Below are 14,357 nucleotides of genomic sequence, written 5' to 3'. Positions count from 1 at the left end.
GCTGGACCCAAAGCATGTTGGGAGACCAATACTTTCTGGAGAACAGATCAACAGCGCTTAGTGTGATTTCTACCCTCTCTCACACCATCTCAATCTGGACGTGGGCAACGTTCTGGGAAGTCTGGCAAAGTTCTCTAACAAGCAAGGTCTTTGGAGTGGGGACGGGATATGGGAATCATGCAAGCATATCAGTGCACATACCTGGTGGAAGGGACTTTGTGCATCTGAGGCCCTGTCACCCATTGCATCGGTGATACTCCAAATCCCACCTTCATCAGCGGCCTCTGAACAAAACTGGTCACTTTTTGGGAATACGCATACAAAGGTGCGCAACAGGCTGACTAACAAGAGAGTGGAGAAACTGGTGGCTATCCGGGTGAACCTACAACTTATTGAGCCAGATACAGAAGTGTCCACCACACAGCTAGACAGTGACACAGAGGAGGAAATGGATACGTCAGAGCCAGAGTCAGAGAATCAGGAGGAGCAATGATGAGTAGAAGACTCAAAGGGACAAAATAAGGACAAATTACAGGCTAAATAAGCTGACGCTCTTTTTTTATTTTAGCTGGATCTTTTTTGTGGGGGTTCAATAAAGTTCAAAATTATAGCCTAAATAAAGTTTTGAAAGCCTGTTTTTATAGTATGTCTATTTTGATGACAAAGATAATGGGCCAGAAATTCCAGAACGGGGCTTGCAGCGCGTGCAAGCCCCGTATTTGCACTTACCCCGCGCTCCTGCCGATCAGCTTCTGGGACACCTGAACTTGGAGAAATAGAAAGCACATTCCCGGGCAGCGTATGACGTCACGCCGCCCAGGAGTGCAGCCAGCGCGGACCCAGGAGCGTGCAGTGTAAGTGAGACACGCCCCTTGAGGTCTCAGTTTCACTGGACACGCCCCCAATGTTTCTGTCAAGCTGCTTTGCTTTTTTACATGCAAAGCAGCAGTTTAAATAGGTTTTTGGAAGTTTTTTGAAGATTTTGGTAACTTTTTAAAATGTTTACATTATTTTGAGTAATCTGAAGTAGTTTTAAAGAGAATTAAAGCAATTTAAAGACTTTTAAAAGCCCTAAAAGAATTTTTTTAATTCCATTTATTTATTTAGCAATGTCGTCGTCATACGTGTCTTCACACTGTTCCCTTTGGGGAACTGTATGAAGTGGTGGAAGGATTTATGGCCGTGATTAACGCTCATTCCGTGACCGTAACCATCTTTGAACCAGCCATTAGGGCGGTTAGTCCTATGGCGGGAGGGTTTTACGGGCTCCCACAAGCTATACAAGGAGGGGGGGCCACCCACACCCACGGACGCAAATATCCCACTGGATGTCAACCCAGAACTTAGAGCCGGAGCTCCGACTCCACTTGCCGGGACTGTCTGGAGCGGGGTTCGAAACCCTACCCTGATCTGGCCCAGCGGCAGGGATCCTACCGCTATGACAAACGCCCAATCCGATTAGCAACGTGAAATGGCAGCATAGGGCTCCAGTCACGGGGAGGGAAAAGGCGCAGGAAACGTATGGGTGTCACCTTTTGTGCGGAGTGGGCCTTTTGCGTAGCAGTAAGCATCCCCGCCGCTGGGCCAGAAGGAGTAGGGTTTTGAACCCCACTCCAGACAGTCCCGGCAAGTGGAGTCGGAGCTCCAACTTTAAATTCTGGGTGGACATCCAGCGGGATACTTGCGTCCGTGGGTGTTGGTGGCCCCCCCCCCCCCCCCACCCTCAGATGGGTTGTGGGAGCCCGTAAAACCCTCCCGCCATAGGACTAACCACCCTAATGGCTGGTTCAAAGATGGTTACGGTCACGGAATGAGCGTTAATCACGGCCATAAATCCTTCCACCACTTCATACAGTTCCCCAAAGGGAACAGTGTGAGGATACGTCCGATGATGACCTCTTGCGCAATGCACCTCCTTGGACCCTCAGTCGCAGATGCGAGGGGGCAAGTCGTGCAAGTGTTAAATTTTTTATTTTATTGACATGTAAAATGTTGGCCCAATAATTCCCTTCCAAATGCGCTAGTACGGTCGGGGTACTTACGCATCTGGCCGGATGAAATGCCGGTTTTCAGCATGCACAGTGCATGTGGGGAAAACCGGCATTTCCTGTCCTCTGAACGAAGGGGTTCAGAGGCAGAACGCGTGCGACTGCACATGCAGCGCGTGCGCAGTATAATTCGCCGCTTTCATTAATGCTTTCAGTGAGGTCCAGTCATTACAACTTACACATGAAAAAAGCATGGGTACAGTTGCTCCAGAGGCTGCGGAGGAAGATATTTCTTATCGTGGAGCTTCTGAAAGTATGTATGTCTGTATATATTCCTTTGCGTGTTATGTATATATTCCTTTACTTATGTGTATGAATGTATTATTTAATTATGACTTTCAGAGAAAGTAACTTATTGGAAAATCATAATTAAAAACATACATTCATAGTAAAGGAATATAAAACATACATACATATACGTAAAGGAATATATGTGGACATACATACATAACTCATTCTCACATTCCATTCACACAGCCACAATTGCTCCTTCTACCTACCGTTCTGAAAACCCTTTTTAAAAAAAAAAAAAAAAAAAAATTTTAACTTTAAAACTTACTTAAAATTTCTTAAAATAACTTCCCTCCCTTTCCCAAACAAAAATATTGCATTTCAAAAGCTCCACGATAAAATATATCTTCCTCCGCAGCCAATGAACCACTTTACACTTGCTTTTTTTCAGTGTAACTTTTAAGGACTTAACCTCACGGATTTCATGAATGAAATCCACGAAGTTCACTGCGCAAGCGCTGCCTGTGCAGTCGCACGCGCTCGAGGTCTGGAAATGCCGGCGTTCCCCGCATGCGCTGTTCATGCTGAACGCCGGCATTTCCAACGGCCAGAAGCGTGAGTAAGCCGACCGTACTCACGCTTCTGGCCTGGAATTTCTGGCCCATTAAGGGTCAGAGACAAAAACCATCAGTGTGCAAAAAAACTCAAAATTCCCATAGTTTCCTCTTAAAAATTCCCAGAATTTTGCAACCCTAATATTATCCCCTTCCTCTACTGTGAAGACTGACAAAGTAATTTTCAACAAGTCTGCCATTTGCTTATTTTCATTTGCAATATTACCCCCATGTGTTATTAAATGGCCCACATTACCCTTGACTACACTTTTTGTTCCAATTGGAAAAACTGTATGTTAATTTTGATATCCCTTTTTGCAGTCTTACTATTTTTTTCCCCTTTTCTGTTCTTTATATCTCTCCCAGTCCCCTGGATTTACAGTATTCTTTGCACTTTTATATGCTCTTTAGTTTTATGTTATCTCTCACCTCTTTTGTCAACCATGACTGTTTTATTTGGCAAGTAGCGCTTTCCCCTAGGGGTATATACTGGTTCTGTACAGGAAACTCGCTTTTAACCAGCACCTAAAGAACCGGAAATCTCTGTTAACTGGCAAAATTCAGGAGTAGGTTCAGCTAAGTTTTACTTCATATTAGTGGCAGTTCCTGGATCTGTGGCTGTGTAACTGGGGTTCGTGCACTTGTTGCTAAGCAACAGGGACACTTGGTCTGTGGCTGGATTTCCTGCATATGTTGCTAAGCAACAGGGAAGCCTGGATTTGTTGCTGTGTACGGAGCTCTCGTACCTTTTACACTGTACCTCTCTGTAATCCAGACTTTTTGATAAACCGGCACCATGCCGGTCCTGTTGGTGCCGGATAATAAAGAGTTTCCTGTATTAAGCTGAATTCTTTTTTGAACATATCCCACTGTTCATCTGTAGTTTTACCCAGTAACAGTTTTGACCAGTTTGCTGTTGTCAGTCTCTGTCTCATCCCATTAAAGTTAGCCGTACCAAAATCTAGAATCTTAGTAACTGTGTTAAGTTTCTCCTTTTCAAACTCAACACTGAATTCGATATTATGATCACGGTTAGTTAATAATCTAACAGTAAATGAACATTTATCTAAGTCTGGCTCATTACTAAATCTAGTATGGCCTGCCCTCTTGTTGGTCCTAGAACATATTACTCCAGAAAACTATCTTGATGCGCTCAAGAAATTCATTACTTTTCTGACTTGAGCTACTCTGCTCTTCCTAGTCTATATGAAAATTAAAGTCGCCCATTAAAACAACTTTGCTTTTGCTATAAGCCTCTCTAATCTCTGAATCAATACATTCTGCCATTTCACTGCTGCTATCAGGAGGTCTGTAGACAATTCCCATTACAGTTTTAAGTCCTCTCTTATTCATTAATTCTAACCATAGAGTCTCCGCTGATTGCTTTCCCATACCTACACCCTCTCAATGTTGTAATAGTATCTTTAATCAATAAGGCTACCCCTCCTCCTCTTCCAGTTTCCCTATCCTTTCTAAAGACCTTAGAACCTGGAATGTTTAACTCCCAATCACAACCAGCTTGTAGCCATGTCTCTCGAACGGCACCATGTCATACCCTCCAAGCTGTATTTGAGCCTCTAATTAACCCCATTATTTCTTATACTCCGTGCGTTAGTATATAAAACTCTGATTTGGGCAAGAGTCCCTGTCCTTCTGCCCTGATGCGGTCCTTTTCACACCGTTTAACTTAACAGGTTTCTTATTGGTCACTCCTGCTGTAACTACTTCAGTTATTTTTGTATTTTTTTTCACCTGAAGTATCTATATCACAGTTTATCACCTGAACTCTGCTCTTATCCATTTTTACTATTGTTTCTGATTGAGCCCCACCCACATTTATTAGTTTAAAGTCATTTTTACCACCCTATTTATCCTTTCCGTTGGGACCAATGGCAATCAGACAGCTTTGTGGTCACTTTTACTAATACCAGCTTTTTATTTCCGAATTTTTTTTGGAGCTGAATTCAAATTCTCAAACTGCCATGGTGGGATTTTTACTCACATTCTCTGGATCCTTCTACCAGGCCTCAGAATTGCTAGTCCAGCAACATAACCACTACACTAACTTTCGATTAGTGGAACTACAGGTCAGGTGAAGTAACTTAGGTGTACAGAGGATTTGCATACACTGCAGTTTAACTATATCTGTAATAACCTATTTTACCTAACTTTCATTTCAATGTCATATACGCAGCACATAAGGGAGTTGTAGTATTTCTGTGCACACAAGTACAAACGATCTTCTTAGCAATTTTCTTCATCCTCTCCTGAAGATGGTTATCTCTGTTGACAGTTTCACAGCCTCTGGTCATTTAATGGGCATTTTTCATGCCTTAATCATGACAACAAATGCCAGCAGATTACATGATAGGATTGAGGGATCCCTAGAGCTGATCAAATCTCCTAAAGCTAAGCCAGATCTTGTCCTCACTTGACATACATATACACACATCCAGCAAGGATGACTGGATAACAATCAGGAACAGTCTTGACTGATTTTCTTCCTCCTTACGCCAGGAGCATTGCGATCAACTGTAGCATCGCCACCTCAACTAAAATAAATTATTTCAGCAGAAGGGATCAAATATGAGACCTTCTGAGTCTCATCTATAGGATGTAACCAGAATTGAGAGGATGCAACTATCAGAAAAGATTGAGCAGGCAGGGGCTCTTTTCTCTGGAAAAAGACTAAGAGGAGACCTGATAGACGGCACTAAAATTATGAAAGGGTTCAATAGGGTGGATGTGGAGAAACTGATCCCAATTGTGGATGAGTCCAGAACAAGAGTGCATATACAAGATAAAACAAAGAATTCAGGAGGAATTTCTTTACACAGATATCACAGAATCACAGAAACCTCACAGTGCAGATAGAGGCCATTTCGGCCCATCGAGCCTGCACCGACACATATCCCACCTCCGATCCCCGTAACCCCTACACCAACACATATCCCACCCTATCCCCGTAACCCCACGTATTTAATCCCCCTAACACTAAGGGTCAATTTTATCATAGCCAATCAACCTAACCTGCACATCTTTGGACTGTGGGAGGAAACCGGAGCAAACTCACACAAACACGGGGAGAATGTGCAAACTCCACACAGACAGTCACCCGAGGCTGGATTCAAACCCGGGTCCCTGGAGCTGTGAGGCAACAGTGCTAACCACTATGCCACCGTGCTGTGGCGAGAATTTGGACCTCGCTGCCACATGAAGTGGTTGAAACAGATAGTATTGATGTAATTAAGGGGAGGCTTGTGCATACATAAGGGAATAGAGGGATAATGGGAGGGGTAGAATAGGATGAAAAAAATAAAAAGAGTAGCAGGAGGCTTGTGAGGAATATAAACACTGGTATGGACCACTCGGGCCAAATGGTCCATTTCTCTGCTGTAGATTCTATGTAATTCAACACACAATTGATGTATTCACTAAGTTAACAGTACAAATGACAAAAGACTGAAAATGTTCAGTAAAGTTTGGATTGTGATTTTAACTCTTGGTAGATTTGGAAATTATACTTATTCGGTCTGCACTATGTATTCCATAATTCAAGATTAGGGCAATATTACATCTATGAGCATAATTTACAGAACCAAAAAAACCACATTCAGCTCATTAAGCCCATCCTCCCACTAACCACATTGGGTCTTCTCTATCCCACTTATTTAAACTCTGGAGGGAAATCCCACACAAATCTGATCCCCAAAGGTACAGAATCATAGAAATTTACAGCACAGGAGGCTATTCGGCCCATTGGGTCTGCACCGGCTGAAGGCTAATCCCACTTTCCAGCTCTTGGTCCATAGCCCTATAGGTTACAGCACTTCCAAGTGCATATCCAAGTACTTCTAAATGTGTTGAGGGTTTCTGCCTCTACCACCCTTTCAGGAAGTGAATTCCAGACCCCTACCACCCTCTGGGTGAAAAAAGTTCTCAACTCCCCTCTAATTCTTCTACCAATTACTTGAAATCTATGCCCCCCTGGTTATTGACCTCTCTGCTAAGGGAAATAAGTCCTTTCTATCCAGGCCCCTCATAATTTTATACACCTCAATTAAGTCTCCCCTCAGCCTCCTGTTTCAAAGCAAACAACCCCAGCCTATCCAATCTTTCCTCATAGCTAAAATTCTCCAGTCCCGGCAACATCCTCGTAAATCTCCTCTGTACCCTCTCTAGCGCTATCACATCTTTCCTGTAGTGTGGTGACCAGAACTATACTCTACTGTGCCCTAACTAGTATTTCTCTTTTGACTCCACTCACTTCCTCCAAATTAAAGGTGTTGCTATGGGAACCCGCATGGGCCCTAGCTATGCCTGCCTGTTCATGGGATATGTGGAACATTCTTTGTTCCAGTCCTACTCAGGTCCCCTCCCTCACCTCTTTTTCCGGTACATCGATGACTGTATCGGTGCCGTTTCCTGCTCTCGCCCTGAACTAGATAAGTTCATTCACTTTACTTCCAATTTCCACCCTTCCCTCACCTTCACATGGTCCATCTCTGACTCTTCCCTTCCTTGACTTCTCCGTCTCCATTTCTGGCGATCGGCTTTCAACAAACATCCACTACAAGCCCACCAACTCCCACAACTACCTGGACTACACTTCCTCCCACCCCGCTTCCTGTAAGGACTCTATTCCATTCTCCCAGTTTCTCCGTCTCCGCCGCGTCCGTTCTGATGATGCCACCTTCCATACTAGTGCTTCCGACATGTCTCCCTTTTTCCTCAACCGAGGATTCTCCCCCTACCGTGGTTGACACGGCCCTTGACCGTGTCCGTTCTATTGCCCGCACTTCTGCCCTCACCCCTGCCCCTCCCTCCCGGAACCACGATAGAGTTCCCCTTGTCCTCACCTTTCACCCCACCAGCCTCCACATTCAATGGATCATTCTCTGCTATTTCCGTCACCTCCAACGTGATCCCACCACCAAACACATCTTCCCCTCACCTCCCCTTTCAGCATTCCGAAGGGACCGCTCCCTCCGCGACACCCTGGTCCACTCCTCAATTACCCCCAACAGCCCTCCTCCTTCACCTGGCACCTTCCCGTGCAGGCGCAGGAGATGCAACACATGCCCTTTTACCTCCTCCCTTCCCACTGTCCAGGGCCCCAAACACCCCTTCCAGGTGAAACAGCGATTTACGTGTACTTCTTGCAATTTAATATACTGTAGTCGCTGCTCACGATGTGGTCTCCTCTACATTGGGGAGACCAAATGCAGATTGGGTGACCGCTTTGCGGAACACCTCCGTTCAGTCCGTAAGGGTGACCCCGAGCTTCCGGTCGCCTGTCACTTTAATTCACTGCTTCACTCCCACTCTGATCTCTCTGTCCTCGGGCTATTGCATTGCTGCAATGAAGCTCAACGTAAGCTCGAGGAACAGCACCTCATCTTTCGATTGGGCACTTTGCAGCCTGCCGGACTCAACATTGAGTTTAACAATTTCAGATAATTATCCCTGCCCCCATTTTTCATGCAGTATGATTTTTGCCATTCCCATTTGCAACATTTTATCTTTCCTGCCTCTTACAAAAGCACAGGGTATTCTTTCTATTCCTTCCTCCCCTCCTAACGCCCCCCCCCCCCCCCCCCGTCTCTGCACCTGCTTAATATCTGTTACATCTCCAGCTTTTTCCAGTTTTGATGAAGGGTCCCAGACCTGAAACGTTAACTCTGTTTCTCTCTCCACGGATGCTGCCTGGCCTGCTGAGTATTTCCAGCATTTTCTGTTGTTATTCTAGTATTTTACACAGTTCAAGCATAACCTCCCTGCTCTTCTATTCCATGCCTCAGCTAATAAAGGAAAGTATCCCGTATGCCTTCTTAAATACCTTATCTACCTGTTGTGCTACCTTCATGTACTCCAAGGTCCCTTTGTTCCTATACATAAGAAATAAGAGCAGGAGTAGGCCACACTGCCCCACCATTCAATCAGACCATGGCTGATCATCGGCCTCAACTCCACTTTCCCGCCTGATCTCCATATCCCTTGATTCCCCTAGAATACAAAAATCTATCTCCGCCTTGAATATACTCAAAAACTCAGCATTCACAGCCCTCTGGGGCAGAGAATTCCAAAGATTCACAACCCTCTGACTGAAGAAATTCCTCCTCATCTCGGTCTTAAACGGACGACCCCTTTATCCTGAGACTATGTCCCCTAGTTCTAGACACTCCAGCCAGGGGAAACAAACTCTCAGCATCTACCCTGTCAACCCCCTTCAGAATCTTGTATGTTTCAATGAGATCACCTCTCATTCTTCTAAACTCCAGAGAGTATAGGCCCAATCTACACAATCTCTCCTCATAGGACAGCCCTCTCATCCTAGGAATCAATCTAGTGAATCTTCGTTGCACCACCTCCAAGGCAAGTACAGGTAGACTATCCTTTATCCGAACTTCCGAAAACCAAAAACCTCTAAAAACCGAAAGTTTTTTCGTTCAGTGTAAGTCGTGCGCACGACATGACCAGAGTGGCGCACGACTTACGCTGAGCAGGGCAGAGGGTCACAGAGTTCCCTCCTGGGTAGGAGATTGCAGGCTGAGCCGGGCAGTGTGAAGGAGGTACCGGGAGAGTGAACCCAACAATACAGCGGCCCATCCGATAGCTGCAGCGGCCCGTCCGATATTCTTTTCTCCCCCCCCCCCCCCCCGACCGCCGACCCCCACCAAATTTCCCAATACCTTCTGAAATCCGAAAAATTCCAAAAACCGAAACTCAGCTGGTCCCAAGGTTTTCGGATAAAGGATAGTCTATCTGTATATCCTTCCTTAGATAAGGAGCCCAACACTGTGCACAGTACTCCAGGTGTGCTCTCACCAAGGCTCTGTACAATTGTAGCAAGACTTCCTTACTCTTATACTCCAACCCCCTGGCAATAAAGGCCAACATGCCATTTGCCTTTCTTATTGCTTGCTGTACCTGCATGCCAGCTTTCTGTGTTTCTTGCACGAGGACACCCAAATATATCTGAACACCAACATTTGAAAGGTTCTCACCATTTAAAAATATTCTGTTTTTCTATTCTTCCTACCAAAGTGAATAACCTCACATTTCCCTACATTATACTCCATCTGCCACCTTACTGCCCACTCATTTAGTCTATCTATATCCCTTTGCAGACTCTTTGGGCTAAAAATTGAGTAAGGGGCGCTAACGTCGGCAGGGCGCTACTTTTAGCGCCCCAGAAAAATTAGCACCCCTGCGCCAGAACTTGAGTGATTGCGCCCCAAGAGGGAAGCGGGGCGCTACTTACTTGAAGCACGACCCGCAGCACAACCTGAGGCCCAGCTGGGCCCCCGGGGAACGGGAGTGCTGGCAAAACAGCCGGCACTCCGCTAGGGCAAGGGGGGGGTGGGGGGGCGCGGCGGTCAGGAGGCCGGGGACGGGAGCGCAGGCAGGTGCTGGCAGGCGGCCAGCAACATAAATGGTCGCCCTGCACCTCGCCTTTAAATAGCGCCTCCCCAGCCGCAGGTAGGCATCCCCTCACCCCGTTGGACATAGCTTCCGGTGGCAAGTCGGGGCGCTCCCAAAGATCGCTGCCAGGGCACTGCACATGGCGATGATGTCATCGCCGGCGGAGCAGCGCCACTACTGGTTAGTGCCGCCGCTAACCTCCCACTGAATTTCTCAGGAGGCGCAAAGCAACCCAATTTTCCCCCCTTTGTGTTCTCCTCACAGCTTACTGTCCCATCTAGCTTTGTATCATCAGCAAACTTGGATACATTACACTCGGTCCCTTCATCTAGGTCATTAATATAGATGGTAAATAGTTGAGGTCCCAACACTGATCCTTGCGGCACCCCACTAGTTAAAGCCTGCCGACCTGAAAAGATCCGTTTATCCCTACTCTCTGTTTTCTGTCCGTTAACCAATCCTCTGTCCATGCTACTATATTACCCCCAACCCCATGAGCCCTACTCTTGTGTAGTAACCTTTTATGTGGCACCTTATCGAATGCCTTTTGGAAATCCAAATATACTACACCCACTGGTTCCCCTTTATCTACCCTACTAGTTACATCCTCAAAAAACTAATAAATTTGTCAAACACGATTTCCCTTTCATAAAACCATGTTGACGCTGCCTAATCATGTTTTGATTTTCTAAGTGCCCTGATACCACTTCCTTAACAATGAGTTCCAGCATTTTCTTGACGACTGATGTCAGGCTAACTGGCCTGTAGTTCCCGGTTTTTTCTCTCCCTCCTTTCTTGAATAGCGATGTTACATTTGCGACCTTCCAATCCGCTGGGACCATTCTAGAATCTAGGGAATTTTGGAAGATCAAAACCAATGCATCCACTATCTCTTCAGCCACCTCTTTTAGAACCCTAGGATGTAGGCCGTCAGGTCCAGGGGATGTGTCAGCTTTTAGTCCCATTAGTTTCTCTGGTACTTTTTCTCTACTTATACTAATTACGTTTCTCTACTTATATTAATTACGTTAAGTTCCTCACCCCCATTAGACCCTCAGTTCCCCACTATTTTTGGAATGCTTTTTGTATCTTCTACTGTGAAGACAGATACAAAATATTTAACGTTTCTGCCATTTCCTTATTCCCCATAATAATTTCTCCTGTCTCAGCCTCTACATTTGCTACTCTCTTCCTTTTTACATACTTGTACAAGCTCTTACAATCTGCTTTTATATTTCTTGCTAGTTTTCTCTCATTCTATTTTTTCCCCTTTTCATCAATTTTTTGGTCAACATTTGCTGGTTTCTGAAACTCTCCCAATCCTCAGGCTTACTATTATTCCTTGCAACATTATAAGCTTCTTCTTTCAATCTAATGCTATCCTTAACTTCTTTAGTTAGCCACGGTTGGATCACTTTTCCCATGGAGTTTTTGTTGCTACACTTATCAGTATCGTACCATTTATTGTGTATTCCCTTGCCTTGTTAGTCCTCCCCAAATGCAGTACCTCACACTTCTCCGGAATGAATTCCATTTGCCACATTTCTGCTCACCTGACCAGTCCGTTGATATCTTCCTGCAGTCTACAGCTTTCCTCCTCGCTATCGACCACAGCGCCAATTTTTGTATCATCTGCAAACTTCTTAATCATGCCCCCTACATTGAAGTCTAAATCATTGATATATACCACAAAAATCAAGGGACATCGTACTGAGTCCTGCGGAACCCCACTGGAAACAGCTTTCCAGTCACAAAAACGCCAGCCAACCATTACCCTTTGCTTCCTGCTACTGAACCAATTTTGGATCCAACTTGTCACTTTCCCTTGGATCCCATGGACTTTTACTTTTCTTACCAGTCTGCCATGTGGGATCTTGTCAAAAGCCTTGCTGAAATCCATGTGGACTACATCAAATGTGCTACCCACTTCAACCCTCCTCCTGGTTACCTCCTCAAAAAATTCAATCAAGTCAGTCAGACACAACCTTCCCTTAACAAATCCATGCTGACTGTCCTTGATTAATCCGTGCCTTTCTAAATGACGATTAATACTGTCCCTCAGAATTTTTTCTAATAATTTGTGCACCATGAGGTTAGGCTGACTGGCCTTGTAATTACTCAGTCTATTCCCCTTTTCCTTTTTCAACAACGATACAACATTAGCAGTCCTCCTGACAGCCTGGGTTACATTTCATCTAGGCCTGGCGATTTAGCAACTTTCAAAGGTACTAAACCCCTTAATATTCCTCTCTCACTATGTTTATCGCATCTAATATTTAACACTCCTCAACTACATTGCCTCTGTCTTTACAAAAGAGAGGGACGATGGAGGCAAAGTATTCATTGAAGAATTATACCCACATCTTCCACCTCCACACACAGGTTATCTTTTTGGCCTCTAATAGTCCCTGCTCTTTCTTTAGTTATCCTCTTGCTCTTTATGTATTCAACATCTTTAGATTTTCATGGCCAATATTTTTTCATGCCCTCTTTGCTTTTTTAATTTCAAACAATCAAACAAAACTACGGAACCTGCAGACATCTCCACTATTTAAATCCCTGCTAATACTTTACACAAATGGCCGTTCCTTGCTCATAAGAGTACAGGAATCCCCGGTATCCCATGTAGCATCTCTCAATTTTAAAGAGGAAATCAGACTTCAACTTACCCACGGCGTATTGAAATACTCCAGCGCGAAGGAGATAAATTGTCCAGTGTAGGTGAGGAGCAGCTGCAGTCCGACCCAGGTGCTGAAGCAGTAGAGGAGATAGAAGACGGGCACGCCCATGGCCAACAGAAACAGCAGTTTGCGCTTCAGCAGCACCTGGTTACCCAACGTCTCCACCCCGTGGTTGAGGAAGGAGATGGGCAACATGAGGGTGCCCAAGACGATGGGCGTGCGGGAGTCCTGGAGGCCGCCCAGCCATTTCCTCACCAGGTTAGTAAGGGTGGTCTTGAAAGGGTGCAGGAAGGTGCCACAGAGCACGGCCCACAGCAGCGGCCGCAGGAACGCCTCCAGGATAAAGTAAACCAGCACGGCCGCGCCGCAGGAGATGGCCACGAATATCAGCGCACCCGTGTTGTAAAATGCCTGCTTGATGTTCTTATCGAACTTGAGCGGCAACAGCTGCTGGACCCCTTGCTGGAAGCTGACACTCGACGACCTCATGAGCAGAGGAGGCGAAGGTTTGCCCTCCGCCGCTGTCTCCTCCTCCGCCATTTTAGCTTTTGCCTGGTAACGGAAGTGTGGCTGGCGGGGTATGCCGGGAGTTGTAGTTGCCCGGTCTCGCACCAGTACCGAGAGGAAGGGGGCGGGGAGCGGGAACCACAACTCCCGGCATCCTTGGCGGGCAGCGCCGCCGTCAACCAGTGTAAACATTTCAAAATCTTGTGGCACAGCGTGAAGCAGCTGATGGAGTGACAGCTGGTTGTCAGCACTTGTCCCGGGGAAATTAATTTTCGGTACATTCAAGCTGCTAAATATCACGTCAACTCTTCGCAGGTGGGTTTAATACTCGGGCAGTTGATATACACAGCGTTTGGGGCCTGGCTCTGCTCCCGGCTGTTCCGTTGTCACTGGTTTCAGAGCGGGAGAGGCAGCACTCCCAGTCCTTTGAAATAAGTTCTGCAAAAGTTTGTATTGTGCCCGGAAGGTCCCAAGGACCCCTCAAGCACTTTTTGAAACAAATTTGGCGCTGCATTGGAATTTATAATCTTTGCAGCATCAAACTCAAGCGGCGCGAATAGTTTCCTCCAGTGGGGTGTCCCACCGCTTCCCTGTCGGGACTTGACTCCAGTTAGACTGTCCGTTTTCTCTTATTGCAAAACGGAGCCCATTATTGTAACATTAACATTTCTCCCCAGCGGTTTTGGATTACGCGTGCATAGGTTGAATTTATATTCCTATTAATATCACTAGACACTCTTGAATTAAGATGCGCATTTCTGCCTGAATGGGAGACAGCTGCCATGTGGGAGAGAAAAAAGGAGGGGGGGGAAAGGGCACAAAACAAAGGTGTGGATAAAAAATAAGTAAAA

At 45.8% G+C, this 14,357-nt stretch overlaps 1 protein-coding gene across 11 annotated transcripts in view; it reads right to left on the bottom strand.

Moving 5' to 3' along the window:
• Nucleotides 1–13,587, bottom strand: part of tmem245 (transmembrane protein 245) — a 181,043-nt gene extending 167,456 nt beyond the window's left edge. For 5 of the 11 annotated variants that reach the window (XR_015078412.1, XM_085988167.1, XM_085988164.1 and 2 more), the window contains exon 1: nucleotides 12,988–13,586. Coding sequence is in view for 9 of the 11 variants with exons in the window: in XM_085988167.1 (XP_085844293.1) it covers nucleotides 12,988–13,539 (552 nt within the window). In the remaining 2 variants the exon portion in view is untranslated. Of the gene's footprint in view, nucleotides 1–12,987 lie in introns of all 11 variants that reach the window. The other 6 variants (XM_085988173.1, XM_085988172.1, XM_085988168.1 and 3 more) reach the window with 4 other exon arrangements.
• Between the last annotated feature and the right edge of the window lie 770 nt (nucleotides 13,588–14,357).

Source organism: Somniosus microcephalus, chromosome 5, assembly GCF_052327205.1.
Source record: "Somniosus microcephalus isolate GS21.2 chromosome 5, FLI_Smic_1.0, whole genome shotgun sequence".
Lineage (NCBI taxonomy): Eukaryota > Metazoa > Chordata > Chondrichthyes > Squaliformes > Somniosidae > Somniosus > Somniosus microcephalus.
The sequence above is the reverse complement of the archived record's forward strand: the minus strand, read 5'-3'. Positions and strand labels throughout refer to the sequence as shown.